Source organism: Ptiloglossa arizonensis, chromosome 12, assembly GCF_051014685.1.
Source record: "Ptiloglossa arizonensis isolate GNS036 chromosome 12, iyPtiAriz1_principal, whole genome shotgun sequence".
Lineage (NCBI taxonomy): Eukaryota > Metazoa > Arthropoda > Insecta > Hymenoptera > Colletidae > Ptiloglossa > Ptiloglossa arizonensis.
Genome location: NC_135059.1, coordinates 13,117,088 through 13,136,677, shown reverse-complemented (window position 1 = coordinate 13,136,677; position 19,590 = coordinate 13,117,088). Strand labels below are relative to the sequence as shown.

General features: G+C 44.3%; 1 protein-coding gene across 6 annotated transcripts in view; it reads right to left on the bottom strand.

The window, feature by feature from the left end:
- The window catches only part of LOC143153318 (uncharacterized), a 42,807-nt gene that overhangs the window by 13,242 nt on the left and 9,975 nt on the right, over positions 1-19,590 (bottom strand). For 5 of the 6 annotated variants that reach the window (XM_076324351.1, XM_076324350.1, XM_076324353.1 and 2 more), the window contains exons 2-3: positions 6,810-6,970; positions 2,511-2,668 (exon numbers count right to left, since the gene is read on the bottom strand). In XM_076324351.1, coding sequence (XP_076180466.1) covers positions 2,511-2,668; positions 6,810-6,963 — 312 coding nt within the window. In that variant the 5' untranslated portion in view covers positions 6,964-6,970. The remainder of the gene's footprint in view (positions 1-2,510; positions 2,669-6,809; positions 6,971-19,590) is intronic. The other variant, XM_076324355.1, reaches the window with a different exon arrangement.

The following is a 19,590-nucleotide window of genomic DNA, read 5'->3' as shown; positions in this document are numbered from 1 at the left end:
ATCTATTTGTTCATCGTTTAACAAATAGATTTAATAAAGAAATAATAGGTAAAGTAATTTCAATATCGAAAATGAAACAAATTGAAGTAATTAAAAAAACTGAAGTGAAAAAGATAATCGATTTTCAAAGATAGGATCGTGTCCACGTTTAAATGGCGAATTATTTTTCTCGACTTTTGGAATTAGTAATCGAAATAATAATATTAAAAGTTGAAATTAATGGTAGGACTGATGTTACAAAAATTAATATAACGCATAAATTAATAATAGTCCAGATTTGAACCCTGCGAGTCTCGAAAACCTGTATTGGACTCTACGTAAAAGAACTTTGTGTTTAAAACACGGGGATCAGATTATGGAAGCGTATTGCAAGCGAGATCGAACGAGAGAAAAATGCAAGGACTCTTGTTATCGGGAAGTTTCCTAAACCATTCCGATATGGTTAGATTTGGGTGTTTCCGGTTCGTGTGGGATTTAGAAGTAAATTTGGAACCGATGCGACACGAGTCACGGCGCGTATAATTTACGAGACAACGTCCCTTCGATAACGTTTTAGTCCGATCCGTGGCACTTTCAGATGTTCCTTGATAACGATCTCGTAGCGCGGTGTCGTATCTCGCGGAGGAAACTTTTAATGATCTTACTCTCCTGCAGGGGAGCCGCGCATACAGGGGTCGTTGATGAAGGAGGAGGACGAGGAGAGAGGCGAAAGAATCGCACCCTCGGGAAACCGCTAAATCAATAGAAACGTCATCGGGTACAAGCAGTTTTACACGAGAACATCCACTCACAGCCCATCCCCCGTTCGTTCTCTGACGAATAGGAGGGGGCTGAGTTCAGGAACCGGTGACACGCAACGAGGGACAACTACGAGGCGACCGCATCGAGCAATTGCGTTTGTTCTACCGTTGTTCCCTGAGAAGTGGCGAAGACTCCTTGGGGAAGATAATAAGCGCCACGCGAAACGGGCAACGAGGATATCGTTTCCCTGTTCCGCGAACGCGGGACCTGCCCGACAAGTTCGTAAGCGGTTCTTGTCCTCTCATCGAGTAGCAACATTGTCGCAGCGCATGTTGCCGCGAAATTCTTTCGTGCAAGCTACAAATTTTAACACGTTGACCGTTTCATAGTGTACTCTTACCGGACCGTTCTATAGTGTATTTTTACCGGAAGAGAGCTACAGCAATATTTTTTGCCCCTAAAATAGTTTTAACATGCTGACCGTTCTATAGTGTATTCTACTTCATTTTACTATACCTGTTTTCACAATATTTTTAATATACGTTTTACTATACTTTTATTGTATTGTTACCGTATTTTTACCGTATTTTTACAGCCGATATCGATATTATTGTAGAGTGAGAAGAGAAGCAGACTATTGTGTTATCGTACAACCTAATTTTTCTGTCCGCGAATTCTATTTTTCGTCTTATTTATCAGTTTAGTTTATTATTATCCACCCTCGCACGTCTGTCCGTGCGAACAAATTTCGCGGTAACGAGTTTAAACGAAACGCACCCAAGCAAGATATTGTCAATCAAGACCGATACAGCCCTCCGTCTCGTTTACCGAATGGAGGGTCGATGTCTGCGTTTTGGAGCAGGGACCAGACGCCTCCGGGCCGTATCATCCGGCCTCGGCCAAATCGAATCGCGAAAATTTAATTAAACGAAACGAAATCGGCACCGAGCGATTTCACCGGTCCTAAAAACGCTCCGGAATCCCTCGAATCGATTCAACGAATGCGTGTTTCGCGAACGTTTAGGTGTCGTTCGAGACCGAGAAGATTAGGTCCCTGACGTCTCCGGAGGTTCGGCCTCGCTCGAGTCGAACCGCGTAAATTTAATTAAACTGTTCGTTACGATGCACAGTGGAGAAAAATCAAAAGTGGAGAAATCTAGATCATATTGTAATGTTACAACGTATTTCGTACTTTGAAAAATCCGTTTCTGGTGTTTTCTCATATTTTGGTTCGTTCCTTTCGAGAATTTTATAGTCAATCCGCTACAGATTGAACCACCGTTACGAACTTGCGGTAACCTATACTGTTAACTGTAAGTAAAAAATAATCCAGTGCGTAACAGATAATCAGTGTATTATCTGCACACGTGTCGGTACTAATGGTGTCCTTAGTGTTAGCAAAAAGTAAAAGATAACTTTAGCATATAACAAATCTCCCGAATATATACCCGATACAGGTACGTACACCCGAAGTGCACCGTATCGCTTGTTTCAGCCCGATCGTAAATCGTCGCGCAACGACCTCCATCGAGGATGGTCGTACGAAACGTAATCGGGATTTCACCAGGAGCGCTAGGTGTGCTCCAGACGACCTCGAATCGATCCCGCGAAAGCGTCTTTAACGAACGTTTAGGTGTTGTCCGAGACTGAGACAAGGTTAGGCCCCCCGAAGCCTTCGTTTCGATCCGCGAGAACACCGGGGCCACCGCGTCGCGCGTAATCTTCTTTCAAAGGGGTGGAATCCGGTTTGCTCGAGGGCGATACGTTACCTTGACATTGTAAACCCAGAGCGGTGTTTCCGTGCCCGCGGAAAAGCCGAGTTCACCCCCGAAAACGTAAAGGCAATCCTTGTAAGCCACCGCGCTGTGCTCCTGAAGTGCCGGCGGTCTCTCTCCCCCAGGATGCAATTCCTCCCATTTGCTCTCGGCTGGAAAGAAAAATAAAGAAAGGGGTAACGCGTCCGCTCGTTATTCCAAACGTTTTCATATAACAGAGACTCTCGCTCGCTTTCTCTTCTCCACTCCCATTCTCTACCTCTCTCGCGCTCTTTCCTCTCTTTCTCTCCCTCTGTTGCACTCTTTGCACCGAGGTGGATAAACAAGATTTACGCAGCTTCGCTTTTGTGCGTTTATGCGAGGGGAGGATGAAACCCCGCTGCTTGGGGAAAGAGAGGTAAAAAAAAAGAAAGGAAAAGAAACGAGGCGGCGCGAAAGAAGAAACAACGCGTACTCGCCTTATCGGGTCGTCGTCGCGTGTACGCGTAATTATTCATTTTTCTTTTTCTTTTTCCTTCCTTAATGCACGCAGTGTCGCGTTTTAATTGCCCGCATCTACTGCAACGCGAGACACGTAGGTACAATTACGTATGTACGGGTTCTGGCCCGGTTTTGGCACGTGCGAAGAATCTCGCGCGATAACGTTCGCGGCGAAGGTGAACTTCGTTTAGGGCGCACGCGCCGAACGAGATTTTTCTTTCCTTTCGCGTTAACGAGGGGGGCGATAAATAACCGGGAAAACAGGGGGGAGGGGACACGCGTGAAAGTTTCTCGGAGAGAAACAATCGTGACCTCGCGGATAGAGAAGGAAAAATCTTTTTCACCGCGCTAAATCACACTCTCTCGTCCGCCTTGGCAATCTGCAGCTACGAAATAAATCCTCGAAGTGGTTGGTCCGTGAGAGGGTGGATAGCTTCTCAGAAATATACAGACAGAGAGAGAGGGAGAGAAAGAGAGAGGAAACTGAAGGACACAATAGGGTGGATTCGGAGGCTTAAATCTAAGCAGTGCCAAGGACACGTGGAAAAAACGAAACGTAGGCGCTCGGAGGGGTCGGGGCCTCGTTGGTGCAACGAAACTAAACGCGTACTCGGTCCAACGAGACGAGTCGGTAAAGAAAAATAAACGTTGGACTTGGAAATCGGAGGAGACGGACCGTGAGTTTGGTTTTCCGTTTGTTCGCGCGTCGGTCACGTGCATCTGTTTACATCCGCTGACTCGTCTCGTTAGAACGAGTGTACTGTGAACGGTTCGCAAGAAATCGCTCGAAAGGAATCAGGGTTTGTTTGGTTACAGATCTAACTTCTCCGATATAATCGTATAGATTGGTCAAAAGCGTAGAAAACGAAGGAAAAGGGCATATCCAGATATTGTCGCGGTAAATGTGAAAACCGAGGTACACGATAAATGTGATAGTTTATTTTCATTGGCAGGGGAATTTCCCTTGAAACAGGTACAACGATAAATGTGGCACTTCACGATGTTCGTCAATTGACTACAATGTAGCACTAATCGATAATAAATATTGACAATCACAAAGGCCCGGCAGAGGTGAAGAGTTTCATGGACGGTTCTTTATAAATGTGAAGTTCGGTCCCAAGATTTTCTCATTTATCGAGAAAATACTCTACACAGACACGTAGCCCTTTTGTCTCTGTGTTCTTTCGTGTTACTTCTCTCGAACCGTGCACAGTATATTCGATTGGTTCTGGTCGGCCAATTTCCCAAGGTATACGGATTTTCTACACGAACTGGTGAACAGAGATGCGATAAATCCGAGTTCACTCGGCATTAGCGTTCCACGAGGGAGGAATATCAAAGTTCTCCTCCATTTACCGGCAAGGGGCTTAATAAGACATCGGGCATTCTTTACTCTTGGAAAGTTTTAGGCAAAGAGACAAGGGACGTTACCCTGATCTGAAGGGCAAAAGAAATCGCGAATAAAAGGACAAGATTCTTCTCTCGAGTCGATTCTCGATTTCCGACGATATCGACGAGGAAAGAGGGTCTTGGGGCGCAGCAGTTTCGCAACATTCAACACCACGATTACCTGTCCGCGTTTTACGCTTTAAGTATCCAAGTCACAGCCTGGTACTGGAACGTGTCCGAGAACAAAGCCTATGAAATTTTACGTAAGAGCCATAACGTGCCGGACTGAAGTGGTTGCAGCTTCGGCAGACCGTCCACTACAGATGCCCGACATTGATTACGTACACGTGTCGTATCTGCTTGGCCGCGAAGCAGTACGCCCCTTTTGTCTAAAAGTGCTGTTCATTGGTTAAAACCGCGATGCCTTTGATGAAAAAGAGATCGCTACGAAGCCGGAACTAACGTGACTCGCGACCGATTGATCCGCTTCCGAACCGTCTATCTGCGCCACGCGCGTTGACCCTCGTTTTGCCACGCGTGGGTCTTTTCTGACCCAGAGAGCCTTTTACCATTAGTGCAACATTACTTCGAAATTAAAAGAGGTACGATAGAACGATAGAATTTTTGATCGAAATATTTGTGCCGGGTGAAATTACGGGTCAGTGTGGAATAATTCGGAGTTCGCAAACGAGTGTGGAAAATATTTTTCCCCGTTTACGATCGATCCCATAGCCCACGAATCCGAACTTCTAATCCTGCGACAGGAGACTCGTTTAACGAATAAAAGCTCCGGTGCAGCGAACCCCTGCGAAATCCCCACTGGTTGAAAAACGAGGGTGAAACAAAAACGTTCGAAGATGGAGCACTCTCGTGGTTCTTCGAGTTATCACAATATTTTTGCAAGATCAAGTATCGACAGTGGTACGCTTTTAAAACACGCCAACCCGGCCCCTAGGGACGGTGTTTCACCCCCTCCCTGGAGACGAGTCGTATCTGCGATCCAACCCCTTCGATGCTGCTTTAATATTCACCCGAACCCGCTGTCGAGCCATCCCTTCTGATTAATAGAGAGGACTCTCTCGCGAACGTTCGATCGACCCCGGATCGATTCCGTTACTCGTATTTTACTCGTTGTTCCGACCAATGGGAACACGGACCGCTTATAATTCCAACCAACGCTTCCCCTACCGATGAGAATCGGTAATTCCAATGAAAATAACGCGGAGATTTTGAGAAATTTAAAAAATTCAGCTCGCGTGCCACCCATTGTCTCGTTCCGCCATTGGCCGCTCGGATCCCCCCACTTGGGAATACGTTCAGAGCGTTGCCAGTCGGATGATCGAAACTTGGCCGGGATCAAAGCGGTCGGCTCGTTCGAACCAAATAATCGCGTCGATAAGCTCGTTCTTTGTTTTATTTTTTTTTCCCCTTCTTTTTTCGTTACCCGTATCGTCGAGTCGAAGTCTTTCGGTACGTACTGCCAAGAGTAATGGGTGTACGCCATTTTCTTAAACCACTCGCAAGGAAACATCCCGAATAGGGATGATAAAAAATCTGATAAAAGAATGTTCCATTCAAAAGTTAAAGTAGATAAAAATAATAAAAGAAAACAAAGAAAATGTGTTCTATTCGAGATACTCGCGTCAAACATTTTCAAACGAACACCCGCGTAGCGTGAACAACGTGTTATCCGAGGGACACGACCAACGACGTTGTACCATCGCTACAAACGAAACGTGGAAACCTTCTCGCCCATTTTCTCACCTAGTATAAATCATCAGCACCGGTACCTTACGTGTCGTCGTTATCGAAGACTTCCAACCCGATAAGTCCTCGCTATTTCAACCCCCCTCCCCCAAACGTTTACTCGTTAGACGTCGGGAACGAGAGCAGTGCCAATTGCATGAGTTCTTCCATGGTCTGCCCCCGTTGCGCGCGCGAAAACCGCTGATTAACGCGGCGAGGGTGCAATTAATTCGCGCATGTCCGATCACCGTGGAAACAGCCGTAATTGTGGAGTATCGCCGGGTGGATTTAGTTGATACACGCGGGCTTTAATAACGGCGTATTATCGATCAGCTTGAACCCCGTTTAAATTCCGTCGCGCACCCCTCGTTTACAGTACGCCATCGTGAGGAGGAATGGGGGGGGAGGGGAGGCGGGCACGTTGGTCAGAGATGTTGTTCTCGCAGCGTGCTTTGATACCCAGACATCAGAGGGGGGCTATTAATGCCCTCAACCTACGCCCTCTATAATTACAAGGATCTGCTCCCCCCCTCCCCCTCCTCCTTTATCCTCGAATTTCACTTTCCCTCTTTGCTCGCCTAATCCTGTCGTTGGCTTCCAAAGCAGCCGCTCGCGACGGTGGAAAATATTCCGCGAACGAGCGAAGGAATTAAAACCGTGGTAATAATTATCACTTACCGAGGCTGTATCGCCAGAGATCTTTGAGGGGAAGATTGCCGTTACGTCCACCGAGGAGATATACGTGCCCGGCGAGCAAAGTGGCGCTGTGCTTGCTTCTGGACGGTGGTGCGGGCCCATTTTCAGTGCCAGCCGCGGTTACCGAGCTCCACATTTTCCTCCTGCGGGCAGAGAACATCCCTGAATTAGTTTCGAGACGTCGCGTCGATCGAAATAGCAATTTCCCACCAGATTCGAGGCGATCGTTCCTCGAACGGGCCGGATGGGATTAAGTAATTCGATTTGGCTCGGTAACCGTGTCCAAGAATCCCGATGATCTCGAGTGGCGATCCGATAGGCGTTTAAGGTGGAGTTGTCTAGTCGCGGATGGCCAATAATCGTATACTTTCATCGTTGAGGAAATTACAGTACATTGGACGGTCCGCGCAACTCTTTCGAGTTATAATTCCGTTATCAATGTATTTACGAAAGAATGCCCAAGGAAAATGGTAAATGGCTCCGAGAGCTCTACGTCTGTAGGATCTTGGACTTTTTTCAAATTCGATAGCGATAGTGCGCAAAAATATAACAAAAAAAACTCGATCAAACGAAATAGCCTCTTGTTAACGGACTATTTAATATTTCTGCTCTCACGTATTTAATGAGATTTTTTTAATATTATATTATTATTACTTAATAGTAATTTGGTAACTAGGAAAGATCATTTGGTAACAACGTGTAGAAAATGCATAAGGAGGAATCGAGGTGCGAACGAATATTATCGGCCTCGATGTGCAAAAAATATAATCTTTTGGCAAAGAGTTACGCAGCTTTGCCCAACTGTGTGCGATCGATCGAAGAGTGGCAGGCAAATAAACGTCTGCCATCTTCCACTACCCACAACGACTAGTACCAACATGTTTGTCGGCTTGCGGACGTACGTCCGACTAACTGGCAGGATCCTCGTTTTTCGTTAGGAGGGTGCATAATGCGAAACTAAATATTTGGTGACTCGGTGATTCTCGTAATTGATCGACGGCACTCGTTCGTTCGCTTTGGCAAATAAACGTGTTACGATACTCTCGGTTTATCTCGAGACGATCGGACCACGTGATTTCGAGTAACTGTGTAAATATCTATTGGAGAGAATGGCCCTGAGATGGAATTCAGATTTAAGAAAAAGAATTTTCGATAGAATTTCTAACTCTGATTATTTTTTAATAGTAATTCTTCGGTTCGAAGATCTGAAAGTTCTTTAATATTTTTAGGGGAATTATCATTACCGTTATAATTTTCGAAAAGTCTACTCAAAGTTTGGAACAAATAACCGTGTTATATTAATCGCGGAAGTTAAGAATATTTCGAGGTTAGAGAGATAAGTTCCTCAAGGTTAGAAAGATAAGTTTTTCGAGGTTAGAAAGATAAGTTCTTCGAGGTTAGATAAAATCGAAACAGACGACCACGCATTAGTTTCTAGCTAGTCACACAAGATCTGATTCCACTCTAATTGTAAGTGTAAAACTACAGTAATTATTTTTAAAGAGGATCTAACGCTATCTTATCTAGTCATTTCACTGATTATGAAATAAAGATACTCGGATATTCAAAAGGAATGCAGATCGTATCGGATAATATAAGAACTTACATAAAGTTAAACGAACGAAAAAGTTCTCAATAAATGCAGAATTTTAAATCAAATTAAAAAAAAATCATTTAACCGAACATAGTTAGTATTAAAACGAAAATGTGAGCACTTTTTTGCTGGATACAATTATTATCACATAAAATAAAAATATACCCGGTTAAAGAAGACCGGATAATCCGCAGTTTATTGTACCTATTATTAATATTATGCAGGGGCATTTTTTATAGCTCCCCGTGGTACAATTTCTTTTTTAACGAGACGTGGGTTCTCCTAATGTTTATCCCGTTGGAAAGAAACTGCAGATGGTCGTTGATTGAATTTATGCTCCCTTGTCTACCGAATATTCTCGTTTCTAACCCTCCGGTACCGTCTGTACTGGTTACATCCGTAATAAGAAGAATTGTCGGTAACTTATTAGTTCACGACTTCGGTAACACCCTGTGTGCAATGGTTCACAGAGTTGTGAACAATTCCCATAATTTGAATATTCACACGTGACCGCTGTAGCGTGTGCGTCCAAGTATTTTGCAGCAGCTTGAACCGCACTCGGCGACAGTATTATAATAATAATATAATTCTGTTGAGTAATCATTTTAATGCCACCTGTTTGAGGAGTTTGGAAATTAGATCAAGATTACCGTAACTCGTACAATCCATTGTATCTGTAAGTTTTCGTTACTCTCGTCCACAAATCGTATGCTATCTCATTTTGTTTTTATAGTTCAAACATTCTATATTGTAATAAGTTTTACAATAAAAATAATTGTACACAGCGGGAAAGAACCTGTTAATAAATTAAACTAAAAACAAAGTAAGTTAAATTAAAAAGATACCAATCGTGCAACGTGCACCTCGCTAAATAAGTTTTACGTATTATCATCGTTAGTGATAGTGATATCGTCAGCAGATTCGTTTCGAGCAAGGGCGGTGGCTTGACGCCTCGAGGATGAAACGCGAGAGTGGGTAAAATGGTTGCGTAATCCGGTTTTCGTTTTCTTATAAGCGCACCGGAAGAAACGGGATGGAGGAACGACGCGTGTATCGTTAAATGCCTTCCAAGTTGCCTTCAAACTTATCAACGGCCGGTCTGCTCGAAATTCAATTGCCAGAGCTCCGAAATCGAGTTTCGGGTAAACGAATGCACCCTCACGAGTCCCAAACAGGCGTACGCAAATACATTTCGGTGGGGCGATACGTTCGATGGCAGACACGCCGATACAAATGGGATTTCCCGCGATGGGATGGCGTTCGTTGCGCAGAAAGAAACGAGCAGAAGGGAACGCGACGAAAATGCGAGGGAGAATATTACAGAGTGGTTCGATAACTCTAACCTCCTCGAATACCTCCGTTATTCGTATCTTACGATTAGCACCGCCATTACCACCGGGTGCCAGACTCCGAACTTATTGTCAGTCACTTCCACGTTTTAGAAAAAATAAACGAAGCCAATCGTACCAATCGATGCATCCGATTCTTTTTAATTTACTCTTAGAACGATGTTAATCTTGTGGTGAACTTAAATTAGAAACCGTCACAATAGAATCGAGATGTAGGGTAAAATGCAGTTTCTTGAAAAATATAAGTTTTTAAAGTATACACATTTCTGTGTTAAGTTTGTACGCATTTCTTTCGTCTATACCTTAGAAGTACAGACGATTCTTTTCGTGCAAAAGTAACCAAAATATTGAAAAATAAAAATTCAAGGTTACTTCAAAGTTATACTAACGTTTTGTTGTGTCTCTTTTTCATTTCTAGTGTGATAAAAAAAAAGAATAGTAAAGAACAGCAGGTGTTAAAAATAACCGGCGATAAAGATACTCGTGTTGAAAATTCTCTTCGAGTTGATATCAATCGGTCGACCGGATCTTGAGATATCGTGGCAATCGTTTGGAAAGATATGGTTTCAAGAAACTCGTGTTTAAAGTTTCTCATACCAGTATCTTGATCTTCTCACTCGTATTTCCCTTCCCCGGACATTTCTTGACACGCATCCCATGCCGTTCTCACGATTCAACGAACAAGATACATTTGATTCGATCGAGCCAAGAATTGTTATGAAAGAATTGTAAAATTTTTCGACAATAATCGGTACATGGATGAATAATTTTTTTTCCATCACTTCTTCCTGGTATTATTCATCTCTATCGCATAAAAACGGACCCCTAATTTGACCTCACACAAATATATCGAATAAAAATTTCATTATTTTATCGTACCTTACTCAACGTCTAAGAAACTTGTACCGACAGTATAATCGAACGATACGATCGCTGCAATTGCTATTATTTGATCAATTACGAAGCGTTATTATTATTTTACCGCCTTCGAAAACTCCAATTAAACTATTAAAACGATACAAAGCGAAGAATACCATCGAATCGTTGCTTGTTACGACAAAAGGTGTTGCATATGGGATTGCTTTTCAAGAAACTTTCTCCGTGCGTATTTTAATCACTTCTCTCGTTACACACGGTTTCGTTAGGCGAGGGATTCGTTGCATTTCCATACATTTGAATTAATCCGCCCACCAACCACGATGACGGAGGGCATCTCCGTCCCTAATTTCTTCAGCGAGACGGAAACGTTAACAACGTTTCGTTTTCAACGCCCTCGTTCGATCTTCGTTTTATTTGTTTATTTTTTCTTCTTTTTTTCTCGTTAATCGGACCACCTATCGCAATCTCGACGGATAAGTTTTTCGACAAATATTAATAATCGGGTCCCGTAACGATTCAATCGAACGCGGCTCGTGTCGTTCACGTTCACGGGACAACAAAAATGAACGTCGTAATTTAGATCGTGTACCCTGATAGTTTCGACACGCGAACCCCCGACAGCGTCGATACGCGCGTTGTTCATCATCCAATTACCGCAACCCGGTGAATTAACGACTATCGCGTTATTACGTGCAGCGGCTAGCGATGAATCGACTCTTTAGAATTACAACCACCCCGGCGCGGTGCGTTTTCTATAAAACTCTACATCACCCTGTTTATACGTATACGCACCGGTGTGTTTTATTTTACCCGCCGACATTCCTTTCTACGAATTTCTAAAGGTCCCGTCGCGCTTCGAAAATCGTGTCTTTCTCTCGTACTTCGCTGTTTCTCCATTGCCCTCCTTCGTACAACTTTGTAGGATTTACTTTGGACGGGAACCATATTGGTTTTAATTTTCCTCGAAGGGGTATTCTACTCTAAAAGTTCGAATAAATTGATTATTTTTCGTTTCGATTTCCCGAAAATATATGTATATACATAATAGGTTGTTCGATAAGTTTTGTCGTTCGATGAAATTTATCGAACAGTACTGTCGATAAACTTTATCAATTACCTTGTACAGGCCCATTGCCTTGTATCGTTCCACACGACTTGTTCCAAACAGTACACAATACCTACCTCCATCGATAACTTGCGAAAGAACACATACGCGATTCTCGGTTAGCCGACGTTCACCGTAATGATACACGGAGATCTTCTAAATCCCCTCTACGAGGATACATGGAAAAAGGAACGAGAGAAACAGACGCCATGGAATCTGTAACGGAGTCGTGTATCGGAAGACGAGTGGATTCCCCGGTTTGGAAGTAGACGAAATATATCGTCGTATCGGGCGAGCCTAAACGCGGCATGCATTATGGATCGTACGCGGGACGATCGTACGTCCGAGGAAATAGCATCTCCGATCCCTCACGAGTGCCAACACGTTAGAAAACGCGTGTTCTGAACGCGTTGACGCATGGCAGGTCCCTCGACTTTCCAACGACACGAAGAGTCGATATCGAACTATCGAAAAGCAACGTCGTTGCGAACACTTGGCCCTCGTAAGCCAGTTATGCCCGTGGTAACTTCTTCGACACCTCTTGCTGGAAAACTCTTCGAGCCAAGAGGATCGATAGTACTCTCGGCGGTCTTTATGCGTAAAATTCGATACGGTCGAAGAAACGAGCGAAATGTGTTTCTCGTGCTCGCCACTTCGTTGTAACTAGTAGTTTTTTTTTCCTTCGCTCTCTCTCGCTCTCTCTCTTCTTCAACCGACCTCGTCGAATCATCGTTAAGGGAGCCTGAACCCGAGGTACAGAGAACGCGCGAAAAAGCACCGAGGCAACGTGCTCCGTTGGCTTTCGTCGCTTTCGAGGTTCGTCGTTCTGGAAATATTCAAAAGCCGGAGATTTTTTAATCTCTTACGTCTGTCGTATCGACGGGACCGTTTTCTCCCCGCGCGTGCTTGAATCTTAACAGAAATGACAACGACACGAGTAATTTTCCATCGTGGACCCGCACGAGGAAGCTCTCCGAGCGTGTTCGCGGGCCCTTCGTTTTTCGTTGGGAGAACCATTGACGAGAGTCACGCGTAAGAGGAAACCTACGTACGTGCATACGTTGAGCGTTTTCTTTCACTAGACCCGGAGCTCGATGTGTTTTTCTCGGCCGTTCTCCCACTTCTTTTGTCGAGTGGCCTTTGCGTCGCGATAGCTGCTTTCGATGTCGCGCTCTCTTCGTTCGTACAAAACGCTCGCGTTTCCAATGAGGCTTCCGGTCGAGATCGAGGCACGTGTTGTTACCATACGTTTTCACGTGGCGGTAGCTTCGGCGACAGGGTAGCGCTTTTTCGACCATTTCTAGGCAGCTGCGCGTTGTACGATATACGTTGTTCTTGGAATGCCTCGCGATGAATCAATTTTAGCATTTGTTCTCGAAATGATCAAGTTTATTGACAGAAAATTGATATTCTCAAATTATCGACAGTGATAAAAGTCACGACAGTCACTCCACACGAGAATAAAACTGTTGTATTGTACCGTTGAATTTCTTACCGGAATACTGACTGCTTCGTTATCGTACAGTGTATCGACCAATGTAAATAGAAAAATAAATTGAAAGGAGCCGGGAAAGGCAGTATAGATACTAGTTGGATATATCGTTATAAATTTTTATATGTACCTGGTATTTGAATAGTTGGTTATATCGTTATACCTTATATCTGGTACATATACAATAGCTACACTTATTTTACTCTGCACCTGGTATACCAATACAATGGGTACACTCGTTTTATTTTATACCTGGTATACTAACACTAATTAGGTATACCGTTATAAGTTATATCTGGTATACCAACACTAGTTAGGTATACCGTTATAACTTATACCTGGTACACCATAATTAAGTATACCGTATACTCGATACATCGATACAATCGGTACACTCGTTAGACTCGGTACTTTTCCAACTCCGCTCATTCTAGCTTCCCCTACTCCTTAGATGTACAACTCAGCTTGCTTTCCTATCTACACTGGTCACGATGGTTAAAGTCGATGACTTTTACCGTCACGTAAAAGCGTATGTTTATCCACCTCTCGAAACAGTGTTCCACGTGGTCCGATGAACACTAGCGAGCACTACTTAACCGTAGAAGACGGTTCTCGATTGCGGGCGAACTCGATGAATTTGGTCCGCGTGCGGGCCCTTGTGCCGTTCCTCGAGTATTGTTTCACCGAAGCAATATCCTTTCAGCCGGCCGGCCCTCGAGTACTTATGCGGGGAAGCATTTTCTTCTCTCGGCCCCCGACGAAACCGGCGCGGTATCGACCGGGCGCGGCGGGAATTTCATTTTTTTTTTTCTTCTTCTTCTTCTTTTTCGCCTCCTCCCAGATTCGATACGCCCGCGAACGCGAGCGTAAAGATTCGACTAGATTTTCATCATCCACCGACTCTCCCTTTCCGCTCGAAAGGGCGGAGGGAAAGTTTCTGCGAAGGGCTCGAGGAGACCCTCCCTCTCTGTCGGTCTGCCTGTTGGTCTCCCTCTCTCTTCGCTTAACTCGAGGGGATGCGTTCCCACTCTACCAGCTTCCGAAAAGGGAACGACAGTCGGACAATTTCCTCCATCGCGTCGACGCTCGCACTTCTCTTGATTTCTGTACGACACCGACTCCGATGCTCCTTTCGCGGTTGTCTCTTGTCGTTTGTCCAAGGATCTACCCTCCCGGCCCCCGGTGGAGTTGCTCGACGACGCGTTTCCGGCGCATTGATCTTTTCGTTCCGGAGTCGGTGACCTTTGGACGCGCGGTGCTCGGACGATGGATAACTTTCGACTTTTTTTTCACGCCAGAACGATCCCTCGGGATCTCTTTGCGGGAGACTCGGAAGAGAACGGACCCGCACGGAATTCGAAGTCGAATAAAAAAAATTGCTTAGCGATAAGAATTAGCGAAAAAGATTGTCCAGCCATCGATCGAGATTTTCCATTGCGACAACTAAGAGTGAAAACGTTAGGTCAATTTATCACTGACGAGAGATGATCGATTTTGACGATGTTTTGCGGACATATTCGTTGACACGACCCAAGAACTATAGAGTACATTGTTACTTTTCGAGCTCAAGGGAGAAATCGCTCCTTACTTTATTTATACCTGCATCTTACTTATAACGTATCTCTCGAACGTTAAAAGATATTGAAAAATATTTCGAACAGTAAAACAGCGGCTCGTGAATTAATAGGAAGGAATAAATTGTCGCGCGTATACATATTTTGAATTTCTAAACGACCTCGATTCTCGTTAAATCAAAGAAACATTGGAAGCGGTGCAACATCCCTTGAGAACACTTTTCAATATTTTCTGTAGTCTGAGAGTTACGTAGTCATAAGTGACACGGTTGGCTCCTCCCTTGAAGTCAAATAGCAACGGGAATACGACGCTATTTCCGTCAGGGGCATTCTTTGTAGCTCCTTGTAGTATTTTGGGCACTTTTTCGTCGTAATCTCTGACCTGGACTTAATGCACAGGGGAGAGAATCGGGTGTGAAACTTTTACGGAACACGTATCACGAGCGTCTGGAGTTAAATCCTCCGCGAGATCTCGTTCGCATAATTCAAAGATACTACTTTATTCGAGAAGTTCGTGGAATGATTTTTTGTCTATTTTGTACCATCAATTTTGTAGCTATTTATGCACCGGGAGTGCAAAACTGACAGCTTTATCTATCGACAACTCGAGTTTCAACGTCATAGAACGCATGGTTTGTTCGTAGTGAGAAATTCAGTTCTCTCGTCACAAGTGACGCAGAACGTCTCGCTCGTCGTTCGTCAGTTGCTACTTCGAGAGTGATACCATAGACTTTCGCGAAAATTAAGATGAACAATTTTCATGAAAATTTTCTACGAATTTTTGAACAGAGTAGCTACAGAGTTATTCGCCCCTTCTCGTTCGGAAGACGTTTCTAAGAATTAGGATCGAAGAAGCTCACGGATGCGTTTCAGCGACTTGGTAACATCGATACGTGCGTTTCTCCCAACCGTGGTAGTATATTTCCTACATTTTACGCAGCTACCGCCACGTTCACGACGATCGAAACGTCGAGACCCGTTGCGATGTTGTTTTGTTCAGCCGCGGTTTCCTACGCGTCGACATTCAGCTTATTTCTGCCGCTTGAAGCCGACCTTTTCGTCCTCGAACTGAATGAGACCGAGGTCCTTTGAGCAGCGAAGGTTATGCCTTTTTGAGTTTCCATTGGGATTCGGAAACGAGTCGGACAACATTTTTAAATGCCGCCCAGGTTCTTCGCAGGCAACAGTCACCTTTTGTACGAACTGTTTCTTTTTTTTTTCGTCGCCAAAAGATCATTAACGCATTCTCACGTCGGAGGATCGAGACTGACTCTCATTACGGCGGATGCACATGCAAAGAACCACTTTTCGCTTGTGCACCTCTCGCCCGTGTGATCTTTCACCTTTCTTCCCTCGTCTTTCTTCCTCATTTTTCCTGCAACGTCGCCTAAAAAGTCGTTTGTCGCACGTGACGCCCTCACGTTCCAACGAAAATGGAGAAGTCAACCGCGTGTCGCGTCGATCTTCGAGTTCCTCTTGATTTTCATCGAACCGAAACCAAACGTTCTAAGTTGCTCGAAAATCGAGTTTTTTCCACGAGGAACGATTATCTCGAGAAACTTTCGCCACCGCGATCGATTCAAAGGTGATTGGTGCGCAAAAGAGATTCTTTCGTTTCCGAGCTTCTAGTTCCGAGCTAACGACCGATGAACATGAATCGAGCCCTCAGAAAAACGAGTAATCCTAATCGGACAAATGCGCCTAATGTAATTCAGGCCACTTTCTTGCTACGTGGAAGTTTTGCTAAAATTATTACGATCCTAGCTCTGGGGAAAACGGGTCCAAACAGACCCGTAACTTTACCTCAACCGTACAAATATTTCGAAGGAAAATTCTATCATTTTATGGATACTTTTCTTCGTTTCCAACAAAGGCTGTACCGATCGAATAATTGTAGGATGCAAATGTCCCTCCGGGTCAGAAAAGACCCAGGTGTGGTACGACAATGATTAAGTTGCTAACGAAGCACGAAGAAGAGAAGAAATATCGTTCCATCGAGTTTCTAGACGTTCGTCGAACTTTTAACGTGGAAAGTTCTGTACAAGGGTTCGTTACGGTTAATAAATAAACATGTTCCATTAACGTATTGCACGGTACCATGGGCAAGTTGCTAATAAGGTACAAAGAAGAGAAGAAATATCGTTCCATCGAGTTTCTAGACGTTCGTCGAGCTTTTAAATTGTAAAGTTCGGTACGAGGGTTTGTTACGGGTGATAAATAAAACTATTCAATCAACGTATTACACGGTAACAAGTCGCAGGTACTCGAACCAACGATTCTAACAGGTGAAACACCGATACGAGGTAAGCAATTTTAGAAAAATAGAACCTCGCGCACCACCGGGAAGCGTTCTCGGGCCAATCTTGCATTTACACTGTCGGCTTGCCAGCGAGCTAAAGTGCAACAGCAGCAACTTTTGCGGATGACACGGCGATATTGGCTACGGATGACGATCCAAATGTACCGACACTAAAATTGCAAACCGACGTTCGATCGACGTGCAATCTGTGGTGGTGGTTCCAACGGTGGCTGAAGGAACGAAAGATAAAAGTGAATGGCAATATCTGCGCGTACGCTTTTTTCCAATAAAGAAAGACTATTTTGTCTTTCTGTTTCGACGAACAGTATCGCTTTAAAGCGAGCGAACCAAGTCAAATATTCAGACGTACATCCGTACAGAAGGAAATACGGTTCGAAATTGTGGTACATCGACGATAATTCATCGTCACAAAAAAATTCTTCGTTAGGATTTTCTCTACGTACTTTTCACGTGGAAAGAATGTCGGTGTACAACTGATTAAAGAAATTAAACATCCGAGCACGCTAGTTGCAAATATAGCGGACAAGTGCAGAAATAAATAAATCAAAGCGCCGCGACGCGATAATTCATCGAATGGATACGATCGTTGGATAAACGATGTAGCTAGTGTAATCGCGCGATATCTTTAAATAGCCAACGCGAGAGTTACGTCGTCGGGCCTAACTCGTTCGTGCGTTACATTAACGAGCAATTAACAATTATCGCGGTGACGCGACCATTCTCTCCGAACTTTCACCGTTTACTTTTACTCTCCATTGTTTTTCTCTCCCCTGTTCACGTAATTATTATCTTTCTACTTTTCTTATTTCTCCTTTCCTTGTTAGATCGTTTTCAAGGTCGGGTTAAAAACAGCCTACGGCAGTTCCCAGCCTTTGTATCCGATACTTAATTTTACACTGTTCGCTCGATACCGTGTTATTAATTATTTCCATTTTAACGTACACGGTCTCGATACGAAGATTAATATTACAAATAATATCAAAGTTAGTAAAATAATAGAATCTCGATACGAAGACTATTATTACATACATTCCAAATTTCACGAGGACTATTATTACATATATTCTAAATTTTAATCGCACGATGCGAACAGTATTATTGTATATACTCTATCCTTCGGTTGTGCACAATCTCGAAACAAAGATCATCGTTACGCATAATATTCTAAATTTGATTTACAGCACGTTGGGCGATTTATTCCCCTTTGAAGAATCACCGTGGCGGGAAGTTGCTGCACCGCGTCGCGTGCAAGATGCAAAACCTCCCTAACCAGTCGTCCCGCGTTTTGAACGACATCCACTAGAAACCCTCGTTCGTATATCGTGTCACTAGTGTCACTTGCGGTGAGATATCTCCGTGTAACCGCGCGATATCCCCGTTGCACCTAACGTTTGACGTAAAATCGAGCGAAACGGGCCCTGTAAAGCGTTATCCGAATCACGGTTGACGAACCCAGCGGACAATTCCTTCCGGGTCGGTGAACATCACCCCCGAGCCGCTCGCGCGTACGATGAATCTCTAAACCGCGATTAGGGTTTCTTCGCCACGGGTTCTCAGCATCTCGGCGTGCGTGTCAGCCTCGGACAGCACGTAACGTACCTGAGAAACCTTAAAACGATTAAATCGCAGCTGCGACGCGACTCGAAACGATAATCCTCGGTTTCCACGACACGCGGCGGTATCGATGCCCCTGAGCGGGGGATATCGGAGCTGCCCGGGTTTCTATAAATGAAATTAATGCGAGAACAACGGTGAGAAACTCGACCCCGAAGAAAACCTGTCGTCGCGAGATCGATCGAGAGGAAAGAGGAAAAGAGAGAAAGAAAATCGTGGCCGCGCCACGAGACGAGAGTGCGGAAATTATTTCGAGCGGACGAAAACACGTTTCTACCCGGCGCGCGTTTGTTTAAATCGCGCACCGGGGGGTGAACGACCCCTCGTTCCCGAGAAACGTACCAAGACGCTAAACTGCTCCAAGAAACCACGATTCTTCCGCGAACCGTCACCACAGAGTTACTCGTTATTGACCTTTACTTCTGAAAATCCTTGTACGAAAACCTTAAGGTCCATTTGTACCAACAACGAGGAGAGCACGAGTCGATGGTGTTGGTATTTTAGATTGTGCATCCACGAGAACGGAAAAGGGTTTGAACGAGTCCTGTGTAAGATTCTCCAACCCGTTTAATGTCACGGTGGTCACCGGTGACCGGGGTTTCAAAGTCACAACGATTCTCTAAAGTGTTTACAAGGCACTAATACTCGTAAACTTTTAAATAGCATCGCTCCCGTTAGCGATACTGTAAAACAACATCGTCGGATCATCCAGTATTTTACTTTTTGTCCAAAATTTTGACAAACACCGTCATCTTCTCAAGCATGAAAAACTTGTGCGGTGGTGAAAGTGTCGACGATAATTTTTCAACGAGTTCGTTCAGCCCTTGTTACACAAA